This window comes from Ctenocephalides felis, unplaced genomic scaffold (assembly GCF_003426905.1).
Source record: "Ctenocephalides felis isolate EL2017-DRISC unplaced genomic scaffold, ASM342690v1 CF-g0.4_SCAFFOLD_01170, whole genome shotgun sequence".
Taxonomy (NCBI): domain Eukaryota; kingdom Metazoa; phylum Arthropoda; class Insecta; order Siphonaptera; family Pulicidae; genus Ctenocephalides; species Ctenocephalides felis.
Genome location: NW_020537324.1, coordinates 34,031,138 through 34,055,133, shown reverse-complemented (window position 1 = coordinate 34,055,133; position 23,996 = coordinate 34,031,138). Strand labels below are relative to the sequence as shown.

Sequence of the window (23,996 nt, the reverse complement as noted above, 5' to 3'; positions counted from 1 at the left end):
CAAATTACTTTTTCTTATGCGACATTTAAATTTGCCGCCAACTATTTCATGTTTCAGAAATGTCAAATTAATCAACTACCTTCACGGCGCATTATTTTGAAGCATAAATAGATGCGGATAGATGTCAACAATTTCTGAAGTGAATAAACAGATAATATATATGAATATAAATATAAATACATAAATAATATTATATTAGTAACTTCATTAAATCATAAATATAAGAATAATATGTAAAATATGTGCAAATATGCTAGTTTTTTTTAATCAAATCTAAGTTATATTCATAAACGAAGTTATTTAAAATAAGTTTATATAAGTAGTTACCCAATATAATAAAAATGATTTCTGAGCCTTTAATGTTCACATTTTCTTTAGTGGAAACTGGAGCTGTTTTGTTTCTATTTGTCTACTTTGTATCCTTTTAATTTCTAGACGATGCATTTACACAAATATTTCAGGTCTTGTCACATAACCTTAATTTTTTATTATCAAACAACTCTTCTTAAATATGATTCCTTTACTATATATCATAAGGTAATTACTCTATCTGATCTAGAATGTGATTATTTGAACGCACAAGAATGCTGTTCCAAATTGAATGCGTGGGTAATGCCAAAATTAATAGCGCACTGTTTCTTATCATTTATTCTGATAATAAATGGACAATGGTGGCTGATGATATTTAATGTACCATTAATATGCTGGATGGTATATGAATTTATTAAAGTTCCGAAAGGAAATCTTGGAGTTTATGATCCTACAGAGATACATAATCGAGGCCAATTAAAGAAGCACATGCGAGATTGCATGATAAATCTCGGCTACCATTTGATATTATTTTTTATATACTTGTACTGGTAAATAAATTGTTATATATTGTATTTATTCATTGAGAACCATCTCATTTTTCTCAAAAGATAATAGTGCATGAAATTCATATATCGGTATAATAAGACTTGTCTTGCATTAAATTTAAATCAGTACTCAGAAAATATTATGTTTAGACTTAATTTTAATAAATAAACTTATATTATTTTCAGTATGATCATATCACTTCTAAAAGGAGACCCAATTCGAAGGCACGAAGAAGAAGAAATTGTTTCAGAGTTTTAAAAATGTATTTTTGCAATGTGAGTTATTAAAAAAAAGTTTTACTTATATTTTTATTTAAAAACGCTTATTGATATTTTGAACAATAATGCTTTAAAAAGTGTTAGTAATATACTAATTGTGCATATTGACTGATTCTACTATAGGTTAAATATTATAAAGCTAATAATGACAAATATATTTTATATTAATATATTTAACTTCTTTTCATTGAATTGTTTTGAGTTAAAAATATATTTTTATCAACATTTATTTTTATTATATTAGGTACTAAGTTAGTAACCCTGCTGTATGAACTATGTATTACAATCAAAAGCAAAATAGCCAAATCTTCAAACTATGACACGGCTTGCCTAATTTTTCATTCAATACAAAACTCGCATGTAAAGCAAAACGTGAATACAAAACTCATGCGACAATAAAAGAAAATTGTCACATCTGTCATTAGAATAAGAATTGGATTTTAAATATTAAATTTTAATAATCTAATCTATCTAGCAATGTGTAAGTTACCAGAATTATAAACATGCAATATAAAATCTGCCTTAACAATTTTTTTTTTTTTCTAATATCAAAAAACAATATCAAAATGAATGTACTTACATTTAACTTAATGAGATAAAAGATGATAAGAATCAATTTTTAACGTATAGAAGTTATTGCACAGTCAATTGAGAACAAGGTCAAACCCTAATAATAAGGCAAATTGTTAGAATCTCTATAGTTATATAAACAAATATAATGAGACAAGTTAATAATTAAACATTTAAAAATTATAAAAAACTGAAAGCTTCTAAATTTTAACAATACCATTTTATTGAATATTCTGAATGTTTATGATATAGTGACTTTTTTTGTAAAAAGTAAGATTTATGTATAATTAAAACTATTAACTACATTACCAAAAACTTTTTTTTAATTAAATTTTTAATGCAAGTTATGAAGCTATTTGCACTCGACAAAGACTTTGAATTAAATATATTCTGTAAACTTCCTATTATGTATACTGAAATTGTTAGTTTAAAGTATAGAAAAGTATTTTTAAATGTTCAATAATGGAACGAATTTATTAAAATCTCTTAACAATACGATAAATAGCCATTTTGACAAATTTAAGTTTTTGAAATTAAAATCCATTAAGTAAATAATTATATGCAAAACTAGTGGCATCTGACATCGTGCTTCAAGGCAATAAGCTGGAACTTCCCGTACTGTAACGAAATGGTCGAGGAATGTTAAATGTTTTCAAATAGATTATTATAAATAAATAATGTAACATTGTCTAATATTTATAAAAATTATATAAACTAAATTGCAAAGTTGAAATTATTTGTTTAAAGTATATTAGAACAAAATTACAATTAAAATCTGAATTATTTTCGATATTGAAAAAAAAAATTTTTTTGGAAAAAAAAATTTGAGAAAATTTTTTTTTTTCAAAATCAATTATTTTGTTAAAACAAGCTGAAAGTTCTTTGAATCAATGCATATTTAGCTCTGTATCTCTGAAACGGCTGAACCTGCCTAATCACCACTTCTCCCCCTTATTACGAATTGAATGTTTTTTAGATCATTCAAATCGGATGCTCCGTTCTCTCAAAAACTCGATTTCTGCATATAGTGTATGTATATATATATATATATATATATATATATATATATATAAATCTATATATGCATTTATTATTATAAACTATAATAATTATAATTTTTATAGTTTATATTAATTTTTTATATATATCAAGAAAAATACAAGAAATACAGATAAAAAAAAACTGCAACCTATTATGAGTCGTTTTTAGACTAATTAGAAAACGGTCCTTAAAATGTATTAACAATTAAAAATTTAAATGAATTGAATGTTTTTTCATTCAAATCGGATGCTCCGTCTCTCTCAAAAACTCGATTTCTGCATATAGTGTATGTATATATATATATATATTATTATTATATATATATAAATCTATATATGCATTTATTATTATAAACTATAATAATTATAATTTTTATAGTTTATATTAATTTTTTATATATATCAAGAAAAATACAAGAAATACAGATAAAAAAAAAACTGCAACCTATTATGAGTCGTTTTTAGACTAAATTAGAAAAACGGTCCTTAAAATGTATTAACCAATTTTAAAAATTTACAAATCATTTGAATTTCATTTGTAAAAATGCTACGAAGTGCGATTGCCTTGAAATAAAGTTCAAACTTTTCAAAAAATATAACTAGTTGGTATTGGTATTTTGCCTTGAGGCAAGTTACATGAACTTTCCGATATGTCTAAATAATCGACTTAATCAACAAAAAATAAATTAATTTACGATTGATTAAAAGTATTCCGAGTGGATTTATTACACATAATTGAAAACGAACGAACGCGTTAACTCGGAGCATTTACTAAAAGCAAATTTTCAAAATCAATAATTTTATAATTGAACCAGTTTCCGTAGGACTTTAATAGTTTAGTATTTCATTAAGACCTATGTTCATAAAGTATTCTATCATTATACCAAGAAATCATCAACTTTAATTTCAATATACGTCAAAAAATCTTACTCCAAACTTTGATGGATTTTTAAAATTGTCGTATGGCCGTAATATTTTAGTAAGTTCTAAAATGATATATATTGCAAAAAAGGTTCCAAAAAAATCGGCTTAAATTTTTTTTTCAACATTTAATTACAAGAAAACGGCTCGGTAGATTTTCACTTGAAACTAATCAGTATCATTCCCAACTTTTTGATTCGAAATGTTTGTTTTTGACTATTCGACTAGAAAAACGTGGACGAATTTTTTTTCACTTTTCTGCGATTTACAAAGACTCGGTTCGACCGATACATCGAATGACTTTTAAATTTTTGAAATCGGTCCAGCCGTTTTTGAGTAAACGTCGATTTACGACTAAAAATCTGTTCATACACACACATGCTTTTTCCAAACTTGGTCTCATTCGATTCAGAATAGCTTGAAACGTTGAGAAAACATAAAATTAGCGAATTGGAATTTTTGATGAAAACATAAACTTCTCCTTCGGGAAGTTAAAAATACATTTGAAAATACAAAAAATCGTTTTTTTTAAAGTCAATTTAAAAAAATCTATTTTTTTCATTATCCAATTTTTTCAATGTTTTCAAATAATTTTAAAGCATTTTATAAAAAAATAAATTTAGTAGAGAAAGTTCTAGCAATTTGCCTTAAGTTTAAGTCACGATGTCATGCCCACTAGTTTTTTCTAAATGTTTAAAAAAAATGTTAATATTAAATTATTGTAAATTATGTCAGAACTGTATGAATCTTATCTGCCTAAGACGAAATTTAAATAAAATACAATTTTCACTATTTTAGAAATTTGTAGGATATCAACGACTTTAGCACATGGCAATTAGTGTGTTAACTCCAATTTATTTGCATCTGATAATACATAAACTGTTGTGAATTATTATTAAAAATTTCTCAAATTTAGTATCTAAGTTTTGTTATCATCGTTCGAAGTTGGCGCTCAGGATGTCTTCTAGTATCCATATCCAGAGCTGCGCGTGCTCCCTATCAGCTGATCACGGGCCTGCGTGGTCGCGCGAACGGATCGTAAAAATCAAATGGATTCGCCTGGGTTTCTGGCTCGCTACACAAACCAGTCGCAGCGCTAATGCGAACGTGAATGCGTCGGCTCTTTAACCGATACGTCCTGTTGACGGATTCATCATCAGTTTTGTATTGAATTACTGTCAAAGACACTTACATAACGCATCGGATACTGTTATAGAAACAACGTGTGTCTTTCACCAGACCGTTTGGTTTAAAAACATCCTGTCGTTCATACAGAAATCTGATAATTTATCATTTCAAAATCTTGTTGCTTCGTATAGTATGTAATGTGTGACAATTAGATAGTCGCTATGAATTAAAATCTGTGCTCGGTGACTCTCGCTGTCAGTACACGTGTGTTATGTTTGTGACAACGATGGATTAAAAAGTGAAGTTTCCAGTATGGCAAGTGGCACGGGCGGCACCTCGACCGGGGCCGTTTTCATCGGGGAATGCCGTCCAATTGAAGCCAGTCGAAGTGTCAAAGGCTCTTCAGGAAGGCGAGAAATTCATAAAAATGGGACGAGGTAGGATTTTATCATGTATAAACTTTTGTTATTATAAATTATATTGTATTCACGCTAAATGTGGAACCACATGAGATCGAAATCATACCTTATTCAGGATTTAGACATTTTGGGTATTTATATGCATATTAATTTAAATTCCAATTTGCTGATATGGAATTTATACTATGCAATATTCATTGTTGTAATCTTGTAAGACAAATGCTAATTTTTAAATTTGAATCTAAATTTGTTAAAGTTTTCATTTATTCAGTATTTTTATGAGTGGGTATTTTCTAATATATATTTTAAATTATAAACTACTCAAAATTTGAATAAAAAGCTATTTGGTTGAAGGAATCTTGAAGTGAATGAATGAATGAATGAATATATCTGAAAATAATCCTCGAATGATAACTATTTATATATTTATAAAATTTATATACTATGCGCATTGTACTCTTGTAATGCGAAGATTTAACACTTTCGGGACGGCACCGATTTCAAAACACTCTACTTTACCGGCTGTAAACTTGATTTCTTGTGTATGTTATGCAATTTGTTTGATAAAAATTTGTGGTCATTGAAGGACATACATTTTTAATATTAATTTATTTTGTCATTTTATAAAGAATGGTGACGTTCAAAACAAAATTTCTAAAATGCATAGCTAGTTGATTTTGACATGTTTTACAATAACATGTTGTTCGCCGCCTTCCTCCCTTATCCAATACAATCCCTTTTTCTTTTAGAATTAGAATATGCCACTGATTAGTCAGTATATTGGTCATTTTTGCTGCCATAATGGTTTATTTTTGTATTATTTATCTAATAATTCATTGGTAAATATAAAGTAAAATAATCTATTGATGTCTTATATTGTTTGGGTATTTGTAGTCGGGGTGTTTGTTGATGTATCAAAACTCGATTATTTGAAGGAGAATCGGCACATTCTCTAATGCCTTTCCACTCATATAATTGTCCAACTTCTTTTTTTGTGGTTGGATAATATCATCATCACATTCATCACTATCATCGGTGCGAATAGTAATTTCGTAAAAATTGCCTGTATGAATGTCTATTTAAAACTCATCTTCACTACTGCTCTTAAATCACAAATTTACCAGTCGTTTTGCCCATATTTAAAGCGCTCGGTCGTTTTAAAATTAAAAAGACCATATAGCAAAAAAGAAAAGGCTAAACGTACTACTAAAATAATTAAAAATTATTTTCAAAAACAATACTGTTTATCACTGCTATATGTAATTATTCAACTTTTCGATGCAAACTGAGTCATTGTTTATAAAATAGCCTGTGCCTCACAGAGTATGTTTGTCCACTGAGGTGGGCAGCCGTCCCCAAAGTGTTAAAGGTTTGATCTAAATTTGTTAAAGGTTTTAATTATAACTGTATTTTAGTTTTTATTTTCAACTTCTATGTTACTGAATTTGTTAGAGTAGGTATTTTCTTTATATATTTAAAATATATATTTTAAACTAGTTGGTTTGGTATTTAGCCTTGAGGCAAATTACATAAACTTCCCGATATGGTGTAAATAATCGACTTGATCAAAAAATGTGTAAATAATATACTTCATTAATCCTACTTTAAAAAAAACGATAATAATTTTAGCAAAGTTTGACGAATTTTTAAAATAAACTACTTGTTGTAAGGCCGTAATATTACAGTAAGTTCTATAAGACCATGATGTATATCGCCAAAAAAAAATTCCATGAAAATCGGCTTAAATTTTTTTTTCAACAGTTAATTACAAGAAAACGGCTCGGTAGATTTTCACCTAAAATTAATCAGCATCATTCCCAAATGATATCTTTCGAACAGTATTTGATTTTCAAAATCGGTTCGGTAGGATAAGCTTAATGTGGACGAAAATTTAACACTTTTTTTCAACAGTTAATTACAAGAAAACGGCTCGGTAGATTTTCACCTAAAATTAATCAGCATCATTCCCAAATGATATCTTTCGAACAGTTTTTGATTTTTCAAAATCGGTTCGGTAGGATGAGCTTAAATGTGGACGAAAATTTAACACTTTTTTCAACAGTTAATTACAAGAAAACGGCTCGGTAGATTTTCACCTAAAATTAATCAGCATCATTCCCAACTAATATCTTTCGAACAGTTTTTGATTTTTTAAAATCGGTTCGGTAGGATGAGCTTAAATGTGGACGAAAAGTTTAACACTTTTTTTCAAATTACAAAGAAACGGCTTGGCAGATCGTCGCACAAAACTGACAAACGATAGTCCTCACCGAAATATATCAAATGGCTTTTAAATTTCTAAAATCGGTTCAGGCGTTTTTGAGAAAACGTCGATCAAAAGTCTAATTTTGACAAATGCCAAAAAGACCATACTGATTTTTGCAAACTTTGACGAATTTTTAAAGCTGAACCAGTTGTCGTAGGACCGTAATATTTTAGTATGACCTAGAAAACTATGGTATCTATCGTCAAAAAAATAATCATAAAAATCGTCAAAATTTTTTTTTTAAAAACTTTATTACAAGAAAACGGCCCGGCCGATCTTTACCAAAAACTAATCAGCACGATTCCCAACCAATATCTATCGAACGGTTTTTGAATTTTCAGAATCGATTCAGAATTGCGGGCTAAAACGTGGACGAAAAATTTTTCACTTTTCTGCAATTTACAAAGAAACGGCCCGGCCGATCGCCGCACAAAACTCAGAGACGATAGTCCTCATCGAGATACATCAAATGGCTTTTAAATTTTTGAAATCGGTCCAACCGTTTTGGAGAAAACGTCGATTCACGGCAAAAAATCTGTTCACACACACACACACACACACATACACACACACACACACACATACTTTTTCCAAATTTGGTCTCATTCGATTCAGAATGGCTCAAAACGTCGAGAAAACATAAAATTAGCGATTCGGATTTTTTGATGAAAACATAAACTTCCTTCGGGAAGTTAATAATAAACTACTTAAAATTTGAATAAAAAGGTTTTGATTGAAGGAATCTTGAAGTGAATGAATGAATGAATGAATAATATCTGAAAATAATCTTTGAATGATAACTATTTATATAAATAGAAAATTTATATACTATTATACATTGTACTCTTGTAATGCGAAATTATAAATTTGTTAAAGGTTTAAATTCTACAGTATTTTTATTAGTTTGTTATTTTCCCACTTTCATTGCATTTAATGGGAGAGTCGGTATTTTCTAATATATTTCAAATAATATATATATTTAAAATAATAAAATAATTAAATTTTGAATAATATGCTTTGATTTGAGGAATCTTGAAGTGAATGAATGATTGAATGACTATCTGAAAATAATCTTCGAAAAATATTTGTTTAATTAGTTATTTTTATACGTTTTTCCTCTTTTTGGATTTCTTTTGGAATGTGTATTAAAAATGTTCTCATTGTCAGACATGCATCCAATAATAGGGAAAAAAATTAATTTAGAAAAATTGCTTTATCAAAACTGCAAACGTTTCGAGTTTGGATTTGACTCATCTACAATACATACAAATATTTCAAAACAAAGCTGTTCATGGAATTGTGCCTTGCACAACCACAGTAGAGTAATAAAAATAACAAATTATCAATAATTTGTTTTAGAGTGAAATACCAAAGCGTGTAAGCGCCGCGTCGTAGAGTAATAGTTAAACATTATAAATATTGGCACAGATTACATAGAAATGTAAACAAGATTGTACTTGTTAGTGAAATCTCTGTAAAATATTATCTGATAATTTGATGTACATATGTCTAATTTAAAATGATTGAAAGCTCAGAAAAAAATTACATTTTTAAAATTTTCTTTTTTTAAGATTTTTGAAGACATTTGAAAAATTTGAATATTGAAATAATGTCTTAATTGAAAATATGTATATATATTTAAAACAAAGAATTTTTTTGGAAACTTGGAAATGTTTTAAAAATTCAAATTCATTTTTTTTTAATTATGAAAATTTTGATACTTCTTGAAAGTTTTTTACACCCATACATGTCGGTTGATTCATATTGTCGAAAATATCTGATTTTCGATCGCCAAATGTCATTTTTTTTACTTTTTTTCTGGATCTCCGAAACCGCTGGACATGTCTTTGCATAATCAATTCTTCACAAGTGTAATGTTTTTTGATTAATCGAAATGCTTGTGTGAATAAGTCAAATCGGTTGAGCGGTGCTCCAAAAAACGTGGACGAAAAATTGTATCCACACACACGCACACACAGCCAGAATGTTCAAAAACCTTCGAAATGTAAAGGTATGCAAAAATGTTCATTTTCGATTTTTGGACGACATAATAACATAATAAACGAACACCGTGGACCCAATATGCTTTTTGAATCACTCTAATCGGATGCGCCGTTATTTTAAAAACTGTTTTGTCCCTTTTTGCTCCGTATCTCCGAAACCGCTGGACTTGCTTTTGCAGAAATGTAATCAAATATTATCTCAATCAATACGAATCGAATTTGAATTTGAATTAATCTAATCGGATGTGCCGTTCTCTCAAAAATTAGTTATTTCTAGTTAGTTGATAAATTAAAAATCACAATTCAATATAAAAACGTAGTTATGGAACTATTTTTTCAGTTTTACTTCACAATTGTGAAAAAGTCCCTACTTGTTTGAATGTTAGGATACAAATCACTGGTTTCACATTGTAGATAAATCAAATACAGAACCGAAACGTTTACACTTTTGAAAAAGTAATTTTTCTTCAATGATTTTTTTCCTCCTTTTATTAAATGGATCCTAAGAACTGTTTTTCATATATCTTGTATATAAAATTTTTCTGTATAGAATGGAAACTACTCCTAAACGATTATTCGAATTTTGATAAATCTTTTTGAAGTTTGTTAAGGGAAATTTTATATAGTAATATTGTAGAAATAAATGGAAAAAATTGTTTGACATTGAAAACATTTTGACAGAACTGTCACTTGCCAGAAATATCCACTTTAAATTTGATTTGGATAATGAGCTTAGACATTATATAGAATATAATATATTCATGATATAATTCTGTCTGAATTTGTTTAAAAGACTGCAATTTCCAAAACGTTTATCTTATGTTAAGACCATGAATATAGTATAACAAAGGCAGGACAATGCAAAAAATTGAATTTCAATTACTTTAAAAATTATTATACTAGATTAGTAAGTCGGTAACTAATTTTATCATCATAATTATACATTTAATATTCGCATTTTTCCAAAAAGAATAAACTTTCGTTTCGTCTATGAAGCTTTTATTTTTTCTTACCAGAAAATTACTCCAATTTACATCATTTTTTTCTTAGAAAACGTACCCCGAACCTGTATTGGTCAACCACTGCTACATGCCATGCACAACGCGTTTTGCAATAACCTGTGCGAAATTATCATACCGGGTTATTTTTGACACTTCATCTCTCTAGTTTGCCTCAGCCTTACTTATGTCATCGTGAGTGATGGTGTTTATTTAATATGTGCCCGAAAGCCAGAATCTTGGAACAGGAAAACCATATGTATTTGATAAAGTCAAATTTTAAATATTTTTCAGAGCTCATATTTGTTTGTAAATCTTGAAATATGTAATAAAATTATAAAAATAAATATTTTAAAGCATGGGTGTATTCAGGATTTAGCATGAAAATAAATTATATAACAGATCAAAAAATTTCTATTGAGATGAAAAATTATTCATTAAATATCTTAGACTATTGAAGAGCCCACCCTGATTTTTTTGTTTTTATATAATTATATATACTATTATTATTATTATTATTATTATTGTTATTCTAGTCTTTTCATCAAGTGATGAGACATTGTACAACAACATAATACTAGTTTTATACGCATGTGTGAAAACTAGTAAGTTATGGCAATTGTGTAAATAATTATTTTGCAACATTTATTTCATTATATCTCACGTAGTACATTGTGTTTTACCTCTTATTTATTAGCTACTCTTATATAAATCCTATTATTTATTGGTTGTATACATTCAAGCTGTATTTCATATGTTAATAATACAATAATTTTTTAATTAATATTTGAATTGTTCGTGAAGTATAAAAAACCTAATAATATTGGCAAGCGATGAATACAATATGAATAATGTTTTTAATTTCAATGAAGCTAAAATTCCAACACCCAAAGTTATTTATTTTCTTAGAGGGCGTCCATTAATTACGTGAGTAATTTTTATGGATTTTTGAACTCTCCATCTTCTTGGTGATAGGTGGTGATATTTAAAAAACCCCCTCCTAAATAACGTGTACTTTTAGTAGTACCTAGAAAAAATCCCAAAATTTAGATTTTTTTAAATTGAGGTAAAAAATAAATACACTTGATATCTTACTAGACCCTTCACTGCCCCACATGATATTTCGTGATTTTTTGTCAAACCCCTCCAGCCCTCCTTTTGGGACTCACGTGATTTTTATTTTTCTATACTAACTTTTTTAAAACATATTTACCCCTAAGTATTTTTACTGCCCCTAAGTATTTTCATTTCATCAAGCAACATTTTTTGTTGATCCTTGTTCTGATGAAATTTTTACCAAATATTATAAGTTTTTACTTCAGGTACTGCAATTTACAATCAACGTTTATACATAGTACCAAGACTCGATCCGAGTGCTCTTTCCATGTCAATTCTGCTTGCCACCATTACCAAGATTTAATTTTTCAAATTAAATGGATTATGGAATAGAAAATAGTCAATATGGTGTATTTTTTACTTTCATGCATATAAGAAAATTCGAATCTCTTGTCTTGATTACAAAACACATAATTAAAATGTGTATGTGCAACTGTTTCACATTCGCATTGATACAAAACTTGCGGTTTTTTTAATAACGATTGTACTATAATTATTTTATGATTTCCATTATTTAATATAAATTTTGTACTAGTAGCTACAAGTAAAAAAATCATCAAATGCCATTTGAAATACATATATCGAATATTAGCTGTGAAAAATTGATAGATCTTCGTTTGTGGTAACTGTTTCAATATTCACCACTGCAAAAATATTATCATCAATTTTTAGAACATGTTATTGAAAAAGATGGTCTCATGCTTCTAATATTTCGGCCCGGCATCGCGAAATCGGTTCGAACGTGAGCTACCACCAACCAGTTCCGGGTTCGCTGGTTCGATTTCCGCTACCGCCAACGCCTAACTTCAGGCAGCTTCAATGTCAATTTTCCACTTTGGGTTATAGATCACAATATAATTTCAAGAGGAAATCGTCCTTCGTGGACATAGCTGAACTCATTCAATTATATGATAACTATTAGACGTAAGAGCTAATATAAACCCACACATACGAGAATGGTAAACCGATGGGTTGCCTCTCATAAAACGTTAGATCATAAGTCTTCAACAAACAGCTTATAGAACACGTAAAGTAAGAATTCTGATTGATTTTGAAACAATAATAATAACAAAAAATCCTTCTAATATTTTCCTGCTAAATTGTAGTGTTAAAATTTCTTAAAAACTTACGTAAAATATCAACTAGAAGCGATATGGAAGCCAGTAGATTAATATAAAATTTCTTTATTTCTGGAATTCAGAATATAAAAAGTATAAACAAGCAGAATAAAATAAAACTGGTATTTCATTGGTACAGTTTTTTTTAAATTCGAACTTAAGGTGTTCGTGTGAAATCTCATCATCGGACCTTGCTAATCAATTCAACACACATGCTTATTTTTTATATGTAGGTTATATGTTTTATGTTTATATGTTGAAATAATGTAAATGCAATAGCATTCATCCATTATTTATAAACTTTCCATCAAACAAACAATTTTTGACATCTTTTGATATCGTGTTTAGTCTTTGATTATTTTGGCAGATCTTAAAAGAAAATTGATGTACGTCAATGTGTGTATGTGTAGGAGATATTGCAAGAAGAAAATATTAATATTACTAAAAAATATTAATAATACTAATATTTCATCATAAATATTGTTTTATTGAACTAGTAACTATTCTCCAGTAACATTAATTCAGGAATTTAGTTTTTATCGATATAAAACTAAGTATAGGTATTGCTTATACAACTAGCACATGAAATTGAAACCATCGAACTAAAATGTTTAGCGAAATTTATTTATAGTAAATTATAATTAAAGACCCCATACCGTTGTATAATAGTCTGCAAATCTATTGCAACTGGGCGTGAATCAGAGGTCCTGCGTTCGATTCCGCTTCAAACATCCTATTTCTAATCTGTTTTTAAGTGAAAATAGCTCCTAATTCCACATCGCTGCATCAATAAATATTCGCCACTTTACAGAAATTGTACTAATTTATTACACAGAGATAGGGCAACTCTTTGGGTTGTCATCTGCAAAACCGACTAGTATTGTAACCAATTTGCACAATAGCTTGTAGGACTCTTAGGTTCTAATTGCTGTTTAAAATAATAACAATAAAAATTTTGGCTACCTCGTAGATTAGTGTTTAGAGCTATGGAATTTAAATCAGAGGTCGTAAAATCGATACCCTCTGATAGCCCGATGTCAAGCATTAATTTAGTGACATCAGCTACCACTTGTGAGTTTTTTTTTTGTATGGCGAAAGAAATGCCTTTATTTTGTCTGTGTATGTCGCACTCAATACTGGGTATAATACCGACTAAAACCTCCGCTTTGCCCTTGCCTCTGATCCCCCACGGAAATCGCCGTTAGGCATTACTTTGTGGGGGAAGGATCTAGAATGTTATAATTCTTGCCATTATTTTATACTTATCGTTTAGTTGAGCGAAGTCCCATTCGCCCTTTCTCTTTCCATAGAACGCAGGTCAATTAGCACCTCTCACGGAAATCTGTTTATGGCGTTCCAAGCAGCTTCAGTTGTCTTCTACAACAGTATCTGGAGTAATTCTTTGCCTCAATATCTCTTCTACATCGTCCCGCAGAGCACTAAATCGCGGGCACACGAAGAACACGTGCTCAGCATCTTCGATTTCGCCCAAACATTATCGACAACCCGGCAAGCTATCGTGCTTGAAGCGGTGTAGGTAGGCTCGAAAACAGCCGTGCCCAGATAGCATTTGTGTAGTGTAATTTCACAATTCCACTTGTGAATATAGATAGCAATGTTTGCAAAATATTCTTTACGTGGTGTTTGCATCAATAAATGGAGATAAGCAAACTATTCATCTGCTTTCTTAGTAGCTACGTACTTAAAAAAAATATCATAAAATCTTCTAAGACTTGGGTTCTAATAGTAGTTCAAACAAAAAATACACGTAAAAAAAATTCAGTCGGTTAATTTTATTCATCCGATAATCATTTATAGAACATAAATGTGTCTAAGCTTTGCCCAATGAATTGTCTTGAATTTCATCAAGACACAAGGTTTTACATTACTAGATGTATTTATATTTTGTATATTTTATATTTACCACCAAACACAATTGCTTTTGTATGAGAGCCCATTATTGCTCAGTTCTCCGGGTTGATAAGTCTTCCGTTTATACGCATGACACTTAAACCCAATAATGTTTGTACGCAATATGCCTCCGGTCGGAAGATCACATATAATCTGAGGCAATCTGGGATTATGAAAAGAAACATCATTTTTATTTTAAAGAAATACAAATTTTTCAACACCACTTTCATATACTTTATCAATTATTGTATACATATAGATATGCATTTATAAATATGTAAAGCTAATAGTGTCTGACATGTTTTTTTCTCAAACTTTCAGTTTGATAACCAATTACCTTTCATTGTTTATTGCAGCAATGTCAGGTAGCCTTAGTTTCACCTACTACCATGTTTAGATCTATATTTTCAAGTGGAATTCAATACTGCTTGATAACAGGTTGTCCAAAACCTAATAATCAAATTAATAAAATTAATAATCAGATTCATATTTGTAATCCACATGAAAATAGTGTGGTGACTCAAAATGGAGTCCGTTTTTTTTTTTTTTTAGTTTTTGAGTAGGATAGGGAGAGGACATAGGTCCAATTTCACTTTGAGCAATTATTGTGAAAACCAAACCAATTTTTACTTACCTTTTTACTTTGTTAGTTGGTTAACATTTTTTCAAAAAATATAATTGTTAATTTGTGAAATTTGCTATCAATACACAAGGCAATAATAATAAAGGTTGGAATGGTTTAAGTCTGAGCCGCTTACAGTTGGCTCAGATTTAACAAAAATGATTTAATCTCTAATATAGAAAAGACAATGAATAGAAGCTCTTCTTTTCAATAAAGATAAATTTTATTACCAAGATAATTTAAATCTGCTTTATTTATCGAAGTGGTTCTTAATAAATGTACCGCCATTGGTTTTCTGTATTCCATGTACTTTTAGCAACTCAGCAATTTGAAATGAAAACCGCCTGAGGGCAGGTGTCAAGAAACGCCCTCGCCTTATGTTCTGGGTAATTTAGTTTGAATTGGCAGATAAAATATCAAGAATAATTTTAATTGCAACTTATAACATCTACGAGATGTTATAAGATCATTTTGTATGATCCGTAAGGCTTTCTAATAGATAATATTTGATATTTTTTATATTTGAGCGATTAGAACTTACGGGTCCAGACTGTTGTGATTTGACTTGCAACTACATCGACTTCTATGTGAATATTTTTATAATTACAAATTACAATTTCTGTGATATAGATGAAAGTTTCATTGATGCAGCAAGGCCTCTTTTTGCTTGTTAACATAATACTATCTATATTTCGATGCCAATACTGCTTGGCATCAGACTGCCCTGGTATCAAACCCAAGGAGCTCATTTACATTATAAATACAGATACTTTCTTTATCATAAACTGTTAAAGTCATTAACAAATGTGAAAAAAATATCAGAAAAGAGCGTATTAGTTTAGGTTAACCTGAAAAAATAATAGGAAGCTTATTTATTAACCACAGCTGCAAAATCGATGCTTTTTGCTTAGGAATTGCTATACAGGGATATTATTTGGTATTATATTTTTCCTTCTTCTATCATTACATATTGTATGTTTTTATGAAATGATTATGATGAAAAAAACATATGAATATAAAAATCAGTTTTTAGAATACTTCACCTGACCATACACTAATATTTTTATTAGTTTTGTAAATCCTGAGTTTTATTAATATTTTTTTGTTTATTGGCTGATCGCCAAATAAAAACACCATAATGGGGGCGTCCATTAATCACGTGAGGTTTTTAGGGGGAGGGCGGGGGGTCAGACAAAAAATCACGAAATATCACGTTGGGGAGGGGGAGTATGGTAAGATATCACGTGTATTTATTTTTTAACTGATTTTTTTTTAAAAAAATCAAACATTTTCAAAAAAAGAATCAAAAAATTTTGTTTTTTCACGTAACTAAAAATACACGTGATGTTTGGTGGCGGAGGGGGGGTAATTTTGAATATCACCATGTATCACCAAGGGGGAGGGGGGTCCAAAAATCCTTAAAAACTAGCTCACGTGATTAATGGACGCCCCCTAAGCATGTGGTATATAATGCACAAAATATTTAAACTTTATGCACATTAAACATTTGGCTAAAATAATATTGCAAACTTTTACTAAATATAATTATCGACATTAATTCATTGGTTATTTTATGAAGTACTGAATTATTACAGTACCTATTAATTCTTAAGAACATAAATATTATGATTTCTTATTATTATGAGAAAGGTTATTCGACTTTTAAGCATATAATATGGTCTCGCATTGCCAATTACGAAAGCGTATATAATTGCTAGATTATTCGGCGTGGAGTCGTCTCAAAGTCGAATTTCTTAGCGCAATTAAGTCCCACTTAAGTACATTTGAATATAAGGGAAGACTCTTTTATTTTAATCACCAAGCTTTCCCAGCATGATAATGAGACTGACTACTTTGTCAATATTTAATGATACGCTCGATTGATTCCAACACGACAGTCAGGAATTTTTTGTCCACTATGAACATGTCTTATAATATAATTACAATAAGAAATTTTTGAGAATGAACTTTTTTTTAAACATATCGCGCTGCATAGTAGTTTTAGAGAGAAAATATCAAAGCGCGTAAGCGCCGCGTCGCAGTCTAACTAATAAATATTGGTACGATAATAATAGAAATCAGATCAAAATTTGTACTTAAAATATCTAATGATAATTTTTGACCGCCAAATGAAATTTTTTCACTAACTTCTCATAGGGTAAGTTATTGTAATTTTAGCATACCTTAGAAAAAATGGATGTGTATGTGTGGATTAAATTTTTCGTCGACATTTTTGGAAGCACCGCTCAACCGATTTGAATTATTCAAGAAGTATTTGATTCCTACTGATGAAGAGACGTGCTGACTACTTTTAGGCAAAAGTTTGTCCAGCTGTTTCGGAGATATATACGGAGCAAAGAATGCAAATAAAAAGTTTTTGGGAGTTCGGAGCATCCGATTTCAATTCTATAAAAAACATTCAAATCGTAAACATGAGGAGAAGTGGTGAATAATTTTTGGCAAAGACAGGTCTAGCCATTTCAGAGTTAAGAGGCTTAGTGTAAAAAATTAAAGTTTTTGAGAGAACCAAGCATCCGATTCGAATGATTCACAAAACACTTTGTTTGTGAAGAAACGATTAGTTATTTGAGGAAAGCAAGAAATAAAAAAAATAATTTCAAAATTACAATTTTTTTTTAATTTTCAAAAATTAATTTATTTTGAATATCGAAAATGATTCGGATTTTAATTCTAATTCTAAAATTCAAAATTCTAAAGCTAACACTTATACTTCAAATCTGAACTTCAATTCAGTTTATATGAAACTAAATCTTGGTTTTTGGGTTTAATATATACATATATGTATTAAAAAGATTGTATAGTATATGAATTACAATCATATTAAGATAAATTAAAAACAATCAAGAGATTAAACAAGATTTTTATACTAGATTTAAAATTAGTGTGAAATGCAATTTAATTAGGGTAAATTAGAATTGTTATATTACATATATTAGAATGATATATGTATTGAAATTGCTGTGAAATATAAATATAAGTATAAACTAGTGGAGAATGGCATCGTGCTTTAAGGCAAATTGCTGGAACTTCCGGTATCGTAACGAAATATTCGAGGAATATTAAATATTTTCAAAAAGATTATTATAAATACTGCAACTTAGATATGTTTAAATTAAATTTAAAATGAAGGGCATTCTCTAATATTTATAAGAATTATATAAACTGAATAGCAAAGTTAAAATTATTCATTTGAAGTATATTAGTGAGCTTTAGATCTTTAGCCAGAATTAAAATTAAAATCCGAATTATTTTCGGTATTCAAAAGAAATATTTTTTGAAAATTAAAAAAAAATTTTTTTTTTCAAAAGCAATCATTTTGTTAACACAAGCAGAAAGTTTTTTGAATCATTCAAATCGGATTCTTAGTTCTGTCGAAAACTGCCATTTTTTGCACATTTTGCTTGGTATCTCCAAAACGACCGGATCTGCCTTTGCCGAAAACTAATCACTACTTATCCTCTTCATTACACATTGAATGTTTTTTGGATCATTCAAATGTTCCGTTTCTCCCAAAGTTTCAGATGTTCCGTTCTCTCAAAAATTCGATTTATATTCCTGCACTCTTTGCTACGTATCACCGTAACGGCTCGACCTGCATTTGCAAAAAAATAATTAGCAAATCTCGCTATCGATAGGAATCGAATGTTTTTTGAACCATTCAAATCGAAAAATTGTATCCATACATACATACACACACACATCCATTTTTTCTGAAGAATGCCAAAATGTTCAGAAACCTTCAAAATGCCCTACGGGAAGTTAATAAATATAATTATTGAAAATATGAGATTTTTTTTTCATTTTGACATCGCTTGATCAAGTTTCATTTTTTTATTTTCCATGTAAACATATATATGAAAGTCATTGACCAATTTATAACTCTTATATTTTGTCTATAAAATACGAATAATAAAAGTTACAGTCTTTATAACAATCTATTTGAAAATATTTAAAATTCCTCGACTATTTCATTACGGTACGGGAAGCTTCCAGCAATTTGCCGTAAAGCACGATGCCATGCCGCACTAGTTATGTAGTAAGTTTTAAGAAGCTACGATTTGTAAAATATTACCAATGATTAGATCTTAATGTGATAGCATAAAATAACTTTGACCATTAATCATGAATGATATAATCAACTTGTGCAAAGAAATCAATTGCTTATTCTATCGGTGATAACATGTTGCAATTTGCATTGAATGCATGAATTGGTTTCAATTCTGTATATTCTGTGGAGCGTAGGTACCTACTAATCACAGAGCCAGGGAGCAAGGGAGCATTACCCTGTATTACGGCTGAAGCGACGAACTGCGTAAAATGCGAACCTTTCATCCGAACTGAAAAACGGAATTGCCGGCACAAATGTCAATCTTTTCGCCGTTCTCAATCCTCTGCACCGTCTCACCGATCCTAAGAGGCAGGACCGGATTTAGAAATTTGGCGCCATGGGGCACAGATAAAAATGCTGCCCCATTCCTGAATTTATACTTACCAAAAATTAAAATTAAACTAGCTGTAAGTGGAATTCTGTCTTAAGGCAATTAAGGCATCGTGCCTTAAGGCAAATTGCTGAAACTTCCCGTACCAAAAATTATTATTTTTTTAAAAACGATTAACATTTTTGAAAAAAATTTACTTCGAAAAAATAAGATTTTTGAGACAAAAAATTACTTTTTTTTGAAAAAAAATTTTTTTAATTTTTTTTTTTTTTGAAAAAAATGTTTTCTTTCTTTTGACATATTTTGAAAGATCTAAACTTTTTTTCAAAGCAATCGTACTGCTTTAATTGCATAAAGACGAAATATCAAACCGCGTAAGCGCCGCGTCGACGTCTAACGCGTAAACATTGGTAGGGAACCCATAGGAATGTAAACCAAAATTATACTTATTGTTAAAATCTCTATAAAATATCTGATAATTTGATGTGCATATGTCTAACGATCATTTTTGACCGCCAAATGGCATTTTTTTTTACTTTTTTTGTTAGATCTCCGAAACCGCTAGACCTGCCTTTATGAAAATTTGATCGGTTCTTCACCTTGTCAATACAAGTAAATTGTATTGTTTTTTGTTTGTTTTTTGTATGTTTTTTGAATTATTAAAATCGGACGCTCCGTTCTCTTAAAAACTGAGTTACCGTTTTCGGCACTTTTTGCCCCGTATCTTCGGAACGGCTAGACCTGACTTCGCCAAAAACTAATCAGCACGTCTCCTTATCAATACGAATCGAATGTTTTTTGAATTATTCAAATCGGTTGATCGGTGTTCCCGAAATCGTCGACGAAAATTTGTATCCGCACATACATACACACACATACACACACACACATACATCCATTTTTTCTAAGGTATACCAAAATATTCAGAAACCTTTGAAACGTCGAGAAATGCAAAAATTTTCATTTTCGATTTTTTTGCGATTACTATAACTTGCCCTACGGGAAGTAAAAAAAATTGAAAACTGAAAAATTTTGAGTTTTTTTTATATTTTCAAAATTTTCAACATTTTTTTAAACCAATCGCACTGCTTTAGCTGCGTAGAGACAAAAGATAGAAAAGTGTAAGCGCCGCGTCACAGAATAACGGATAAATAATACTACGGAACCCATAGAAATGTAAACAAAATTTATATTTATTATTAAAATATCTGATAATTTGGTGAGTAATATCTGAAATATGAAAAATATCTGAAATTTGATGTGCACATGTCTAATGATCACTTTTGATCACCAAATGTTTCTATTTAATTTTTTTATTGGAACACCGAAACCGCTAGACCTGCCTCTTACAAAGTTAAGCAGTTCTTTATTTTGTCTATACATGTAATTTTTTTTAATGATTTTGGACGTTCCGTTTCTCAAAACCTGAAATGTTTGGCATTTTGGCCCGTATTTTCGAAACAGTTGGACCTGCCTTGGCCAACAACTAATCAGCACGTTATCGTTATCAATAGGAATCGAATCTTTCAAATAAAATTTAATTTTAATAAATTTAATGAATAAATATTTTTCTTTTAATTTCGAAATATAAAAGAAAGGTTTTTTAAATTTTTTTTTTTTTTAATTATGTGCACATGTCTAATCACTTTTGATCACCAAATGTTTCTATTTAATTTTTTTTATTGGAACACCGAAACCGCTAGACCTGCCTCTTACAAAGTTAAGTAGTTCTTTATTTTGTCTATACATGTAATTTTTTTAATCAGATTGGACGTTCCGTTTCTCAAAACCTGAAATGTTTGGCATTTTGGCCCGTATTTTCGAAACTGTTGGACCTGCCTTGGCCAATAACTAATCAGCACGTTATCATTATCAATAGGAATCGAATCTTTCAAATAAAATTTAATTTTAATAATTTTAATAAATAAAAGTTTTTTTTTAAATTCGAATTATAAAAGAAAGGTTTTTTAAATTCAATTTTTTTTCATTTTTCAAAGAATTTTAAAGCTCTTTATGAAATGAAATTTTCAGTAACTTTCCTTAAGGCACAATGCCATGCGTCACTAGTTAATTTTTTTCAGCGCAAGAAGCTTGGAAGAAATTTGTCATCTTAAGAGCTCGAGATCTGTAAAACATATTTTTCTTAAACTTTCAGCTCATTTACGAATCTTTATATTAGCCAAATTGCCAAATTCTGTATTGCATTTGTATATTATGTTTTGTTAATTATATTTTTTGAAATAAAAAATGTTATTAAAAAATGAGTCTATTATATGGTATAGAATTTTTTTCTCACTAGGGGCAGTAGCGCCGACTGCCCCTACTGTAAATCCAGCACTGCTAAGAGGCGTTCTTAGTTTACGACGTCGACGACGACGCCGACGCTCGTCACCCACGCGGCGGGCGGTTTAACAACCCCATTGTGAGGCAGAGTACACCTACATATTTTGACATGTGTTTGTCTATTGGAAATTTCACGTTTTCCGATCGCATGTAGGATGTTGGTTGTTACGCGTTTTAATTACATTTGAAAAAAAAAACGCACGAACGTGGTGAAATGAAATGTTGTCATTTGGAAGAAATCAATTTCATTCGCGTTGTGTATATGTAAATATTTCTATTTTGTTTGAAAAACTTTATATGGCATTTTTTGTTTGCACTGCTGTTTGATATGTGCTTCTAAAACATGCAGTTCAGCATGAATTCAATGAACTTTTTTAACTTTCCATAGGGTAAGTTATTGTAATGGGCCGAAAATCGAAATTGAAATTTTTTACATTTCTCGACATTTTTAAGGTTTCTGAACATTTTGGCATACCTCAGAAAAAATGGATGTGTGTGTGTATGTATGTATGGATACAAATTTCCAGTCACGTTTTCGGGCGCACGGATCAACCGATTCGAATGGTTCAAAAAACATTCGATTCATATTGATGAGGAGATGAGATGATTAGTTTTTGGCAAAGGCAGGTCCAGCAGTTACGGAGATAAAGAGCAAAGAGTGCAGAAAATAGAAATCGAGTTTTTGAGAGAACGGAGCATCCGATTTGAATGATCTAAAAAAACATTCAATTGGTAATGATTGGGAAAAATGGTTATTAGTTTTTAGCAAAAGCAGGCCCAGAATAGAGCATCCATGAGAGAATAGAGCATCCGATTAGAAACATTCAGAAAACATTTTGCTTGTATTGACGATATGAAGAAAATATTAGTTTTTGTAAATTTAGTTTATATAAATGTCATCGCCTAATTTACAATCTCTTATATTTTGTCTATAATATACGATCACACATCTATTTTTTATAACAAAGTGTGCTAAAATGTTTTTGGATGGTCTTGGTCTTGAAACGTAAAGATATATAAAACTAGTGGGGTATATGGCATAGTGCCTTAAAGCAAATTGCTGGAACTTCCCGTACCGTAACGAAATGTTCGAGGAATATTGAATGTTTTCAAATAGATTATTATAAATATTGTAACATTGTCTAATATTTATAAGGATTATATAAACTGAATTGCAAAGTTGAAATTATTTGTTTAAAATATATTAGAACTTTAGTCAGAATTAAAAATAAAATCTAAATTATTTTCGTTATACAAAAAAAAATTCGTACGAATAATTAATGTTACAGTATTTATAATAATCTATTTGGAAACATTCAAAATCATTGTTATTAGTTATAAATCATTTTTTATTAATTATAAATGATTTTTATTTCTCGAATACTTAATTACTCTACGGGAAGTTCCAGCAATTTTCTTTAATGGTTACAGTCTAATACTTATTTTTTCTGAATAAATTTTTCATAAGAAATCGCAAGTTCGTAATTTCTCAGAAATATTTTACCATTTCAGCTTCGAGTTGCCCATAATTATATTCGATGTTTATATTTACATTAAATATGAGTAAAAAAAAAGATTAAAGTTGACACATAATTTATAACTGTCATATTGAAATTATCTATTATCTTCATTATTTTATCGCGTGTTATTTTGCTTTTTCGCAGTTCAGTAAGTAAATTAAAATTGCTGTGAACTTATTATTTTTTATGTAGAGTACAAATTGTGTAAACAGCTGCGTCTCGAATATTATGATTAAAATGATGCAGTTTATTTAAATTACTTCTATAAAAATTATCCTCGGCGACTCGTGTAATAGAATTTTTATCTCGCCTGAACAGTTTTTATTAAAGTGAAATATAAACTAGCTGTAAGTGGAATTCTGTCTTAAGGCAATTAGGGCATCGTGCCTTAAGGCAAATTGCTGGAACTTCCCGTACCAAAAATT

At 29.5% G+C, this 23,996-nt stretch overlaps 2 protein-coding genes across 2 annotated transcripts in view; both read left to right on the top strand.

The window, feature by feature from the left end:
• LOC113366056 (1-phosphatidylinositol 4,5-bisphosphate phosphodiesterase classes I and II-like) overlaps positions 1-23,996 on the top strand; it is a 297,562-nt gene that overhangs the window by 55,514 nt on the left and 218,052 nt on the right. The window lies entirely within an intron of this gene.
• Positions 286-1,175, top strand: LOC113366059 (protein cornichon homolog 4-like). The gene is made up of 3 exons (XM_026607610.1): positions 286-416; positions 538-860; positions 1,044-1,175. Exons 1-3 carry the CDS (start codon positions 342-344, stop codon positions 1,114-1,116), a joined length of 471 nt encoding a protein of 156 aa, XP_026463395.1. The 5' UTR covers positions 286-341; the 3' UTR covers positions 1,117-1,175.

Bases quoted from the DNA above. Each gene is read 5' to 3' on its own strand.
- LOC113366059 (XM_026607610.1), top strand. From the start codon at position 342: ATGATTTCTGAGCCTTTAATGTTCACATTTTCTTTAGTGGAAACTGGA. The intron at 417-537 runs GTATCCTTTTAA...ATATATCATAAG, and splicing joins TGTTTCTATTTGTCTACTTT to GTAATTACTCTATCTGATCT. The intron at 861-1,043 runs GTAAATAAATTG...TATTATTTTCAG, and splicing joins TTTTTTATATACTTGTACTG to TATGATCATATCACTTCTAA.